Source organism: Euprymna scolopes, chromosome 21 (assembly GCF_053919585.1).
Source record: "Euprymna scolopes isolate OS-2025 chromosome 21, ASM5391958v1, whole genome shotgun sequence".
Taxonomy (NCBI): domain Eukaryota; kingdom Metazoa; phylum Mollusca; class Cephalopoda; order Sepiida; family Sepiolidae; genus Euprymna; species Euprymna scolopes.
In genome coordinates this window covers 83,422,041-83,427,040 of record NC_136502.1, presented here as the reverse complement: position 1 = coordinate 83,427,040, position 5,000 = coordinate 83,422,041, and the positions used below count along the sequence as shown (strand labels likewise).

At 34.5% G+C, this 5,000-nt stretch overlaps 1 protein-coding gene across 1 annotated transcript in view; it reads right to left on the bottom strand.

Annotated features, from left to right (window-relative positions):
* LOC145242855 (protocadherin gamma-C3-like) overlaps positions 1 to 5,000 on the bottom strand; it is a 37,189-nt gene that overhangs the window by 109 nt on the left and 32,080 nt on the right. The window contains exon 3 of the mRNA XM_080105971.1: positions 1 to 2,421. This exon is cut by the window's left edge and continues 109 nt beyond it. Coding sequence (XP_079962097.1) covers positions 1 to 2,366 — 2,366 coding nt within the window. The 5' untranslated portion in view covers positions 2,367 to 2,421. The remainder of the gene's footprint in view (positions 2,422 to 5,000) is intronic.

The window sequence follows — 5,000 nt, the reverse complement described above, 5'->3', positions numbered from 1 at the left end:
TTTCTTCCTTTTGAATATTTTTCAGTGGACAATACTGTTCGCTTTTGTCGGACTGGTGGTGGAGGTCTTTCGCGTGGAGGAGCTGCTCTAACAACTGGAACATCAGACCAAGCACCAGACAAATGAGGATGGACAATTAAGTGTCGTTGTTGGTTGCCATTTTTCTTGGACTGTTTCACTGCAGCAGATTTGCGTGCAGTCTTTCTGCGATCGTTACATCGAATACAGCAGATTGAAAAACCTGCAGTAATGGGCACGGCTAAAGTGACAGCCACCAACACAATAACAATTAATAAATACTGATGGATTCTGTCATTTACTTGTGGTTTGGTAGAATTTAACACATATTCAGATGTTACATTGCTCACAATCACGGTTAAAGATAAATTAGTGCTTGCCGACAATACAGGGATGCCGCTATCTTTCACGGAAAACTGAAAGACATATAATCCTGCATCTTGTGGTTTAATCTCACGGTTGAATGATAATAAACCAGTATAACGGTTCAATTTAAACAACTTAGCTTTGTTACCAGCAATTATGTCATATTTTAAAAATGCATTTTCCAAACTATCTTTGTCTGATGCTTTTAAAACTGTGATGTTCTTTGACTGCTTTGGGTAATAGACAATGTCCATGCTATACGGATTAACACCAGGAAATGTAAAATATGGGGCATTATCGTTCTCGTCCGTAACTTCAATCTCCACATCCACTGTATTATTTAAAGATGGTACTCCATTATCTTCAACCAAAACCTTAAACTTGTAAACCTTTTGAAATTCATGATCCAATGACATGATTGTAGAGATTAAACCATTGTCAGAAATGCGGAATGGAAAAAACTGTTCTTTATTGCTAGTTATCAGGGAATATGTGAGTCTTCCTCCAGGACCCAAGTCAGTATCGGTGGCATTGATCCAGCCAACTGGTGATTTGGCCTTTTGGTTTTCTGCAATTGATAGTTTGATGGTCTGGTCCCGAAACTGGGGTCTTACATCATTAACATCAGTCACTTGGACAGAGAATTTAGTCTCACTATGAAGAGGAGGAGATCCTTTGTCTTGGCAAGTGATGCTGATATCATGATGGTCTTGGGTCTCTCGATCAATCGGCTTTTTCACAATTATCTTGTATTTTTTAGTGTCCAGTTTTTGAAGCTGGAATTTCTCATAGTTTAGTTTGCAAGTGACATCTCCATTGCGTCCAGTATCTTCATCAATGACCTTCACATAAGCAATGAAACTGCCGACCTTGATGTCTTCGGAAATTGTAGCAGTTTGTCCTTCGGAAGCGGATACAAAATTCACATCGATTTTGGGGGGATTGTTCTTTTCATTGACAACATTGACTTGAACCATTGCAATTGCTGTTAAGGGAGGTGTTCCGCCATCATTAGCTTCAATATATAATTTAGAATTAAACTTTTGACCAAAGGAGAATTTTCTTGTAAGAAAGATCCCTCCTGTCATTTCATTTAATTTGAAATGAGATTTTGCAATGCTCAATGTTTTTGAGGAAAAATAATATTTTACTTGTCCATATTTTCCGGAATCTAAATCTTTGACTGACAAAATTACAATGGGAGAGACATCATTTGGTTCATTCTTTACGGTGACGTTGTAAACATTTTGAGAAAAAACAGGAGGATTATCGTTTACATCAGTGACAGTTATGCGAACATCTAAAACACTTTGTTTAGAAGGTTTTCCTCCATCTTTTGCAATTACATGAATAAGATAAGAGTTTTTTTCTTCTCTATCGAGATCGTCTTCTAATCTTATACTAAGTTCTGAAGATCCATCAATTCTTTTAGACACTGCTAAACTGAAAGGTTCATTTTGTTTTTTCATGAGATGATAATCAATCTGAGAATTCTCTTGACCGACATCTCTATCAATTGCATTTGGTATTAATTTCTTTTTCCCCTTTTTATCATCTTCTGAGAATTCAATGTTGACAAGTTTTTGAGGGAATTCCGGTTTATGGTCATTAACATCTTGAATGATGACTTTGATTTCTAAAATCTTCATAAAAGACTCTGCCCTCCTCACTGCAATATCAACCATTTCATAACATTGTGTATTATAAGTACAAAGAGACTCAGCATCAAGTCTCTGAGTTGTATAAAATTTGCCTTTCTTTGATATTCGGAACAATTGTGAACTGTCAGCTGAACCTTGTCGTAAAAGACTGAATGTTATCAGGTTCCGATCTTGAGATGGTACATTGTCATATAGGTGAGAATCTGCAGCAACGTTACCCACATACAAACCAGGACTCATTCCTTCTTGTACATGATAGATCAAGTCCACACTAGCACACTTGTGTATGACCAACAGTAATACAAATGCTGACGCTAGCATGGTACATGCAGGAACCAAAAATTAGACTCTGGCATATCATCCAATATATATTTATCTGAAATTGTAAAAAGAAAAAAGTTAATTAATAAAATGTATACTTTTTATGCAAATACTTTTGTAATTTTATACTTCAATATTTTTGCAATTAATAACTTTGCATAGAGAACATAGAATTATGTTCATTTCTTACTAGTAGTAAATTTTATTGCAATGTTTACATGCTAAAACAATGAAAATACAATCAGAAGTCTACTTGCATTATTATTCATCGGACTACTGTCCAGACCCGTGGCACAGTGGTTAGAGTACTGGGAAAAATCAATTGTAAAAATGATATTCTCCTGAAGGTTGAAGGTTCAATCCTCAGTGTGGGCGATCGAAAAATACATTTGCAAATTACTTAGGACCTCTATCTAGTCATGGCTGACGGAACAAGGGCACGCTTCTCCCTTGAAGTAAATAAAGGGTTCCGCTCGAAATTCCATCCAAATTTCCGAGTTCGACAAGATACACCTGAAGATGGTCGTAGGTTATATCGACCGAAACGTTGTGAAAATCACGCTCAAGATGAGAACAGTAGTCTGATGAATAATAATACAAATAACCAATCCTCATTTCAAAAATTCAGAAACGTCAGCAGTCTACTAACAAAATATTTTCAGCACTGCAAACGAGATAGTCTTCCATACAGTATGTACATGTTGATATGTTATATTCATATTTTTACTCTTGTACTCTAGATAGAATTCACTTTACAATATATATCCACTAGGCCATGTATCCTAAAAGGTATGAGTTTCAAGTAAAAACAAAATAACTGATGCATGACATCTAAAAGTGCAAGAAAGATAATGAAAATAGTTTAGCCCAGCAAATTAAATAAAGGGTTAAGGTTACTGACTACATCTAAAAGCATCTAACGAATACCAAACAATAAAATGACTAAATGTTGTCAATATACCGATGATAGTTAAGATGACAATTAAAAACAAGTACATAATGTAAATATTTTGATTCAAATACAGAATTTGTTTCATAAACAATTAAAAATAATCTGCAACGATCAAGAACAAAGCATCCAAAAACGTTTACCATTTGTCTAACTAGAATGTTCCTACATGCCCTAAAAATGTAAAAATCAGTGTTATTTTTGAATGCGAGTCATTATTATGGCTAGCTACAGGCTCTCAGAGCTGCCAAAGCAATAAAAATAGCAGGCATTCTCATATACCCCGGTCTTGATAGAGAATTTGTTTAAGATTAATTTTGAAACAGTGTTATTTTATTACATATTAGCTGTAACTACCCCGTCAGAATGTAAGGAAGTCATTTTATTTACAAAATTGTTTTTATTTGTTTGCACATTACAATTTTAAACTTACTTCTATTATATTCTTGAATCCAATTTAGGAGTTATCCCCCTTGCTGGTTTTTATCTTAATGACTATTTCATATCTTTCATATTAGTAATTGTCTGAGCCGGATGAAGTAATAAAAAAATTGTGATCAAAATGATATGTCATTGTCAATAACATGGTCCAAAAATAACAAATAAAAATTGGCAGATGTATTATTAAGTCCCGAAAAAATTGTTTCTCATCTGTCCTATCTGTTGATTTTCAGCGTAAGATCTGTATTCCCTCTAGTCATGAAGGACCTTTGCCCCACATCACGCAAAGTAATGTTATTTATGAATTTAATTGCCAGTACGCTGCTGGCTATGTGGGTTGAATTTGCAGACACACATCAACCAGGATATACCAGCAGAAATTAGACTAAGCAAGTCACATTGTTTTCACCCTTTTCCTGCTTTGGAATCTGCCAACATCTAATTGAAAATCCAGCTTGTGCCAATGCCTATAAAATGGATTGTTTCAGAATATTGCACCGGGCTGACTCTCAAAATCGTTTTAAGATTTTAAGGTCAGTCTCAATTCTTTCAAGCAAGCTGTCGCTTTGCTGACAGAAAGAATTTGTTAAATCATAAACTTTCTTGGAGATATATCTTAATCGTTCTTATACCCACTTCATCTCAATTGTACATATATTTTCTATTATTGTATATATATATATATATATATATATATATATATATATATATATATATATATATATATATATATATTTATATATTTCCCACAAATTCCGATTCACCTTTTCTTCCCTTTTTTTTTGGTATATCTCTGATTATTTGCGCTTGCATAACAATTTAATTCATCTTGCATCTTTTGATATCCAGCGATTAACTTCTGATGAGTTAGTTGGTGCAGTGGGCCCCTAGGGTTTGTTTGTATATTATTTTCAAAGCGATATATATATATATATATATATATATATATATATATATATATATATATATATATATATATATACTCCTCTTTGGGTAAAGCACTGTCATAAATAATCTCACCCGCTACTTAATTAGCTGAAAAATGTGAAGCTCGTTGTTTGTTTGTTTACAAACAGGCGGTTTGAGCACTGTAAAAGTGGTGGTGGATGTCTATTTAAATAGACATTCTGACAAGTTATTTGCGGGTGTCGCCTCTGTGGTCGAGTGGGAGAACTGCCGACTGTCACCACGCCGGTTCGAGGTTCAATCCTTGGCTTGGGAGAGATGCTAGTCTAGCAGCACTG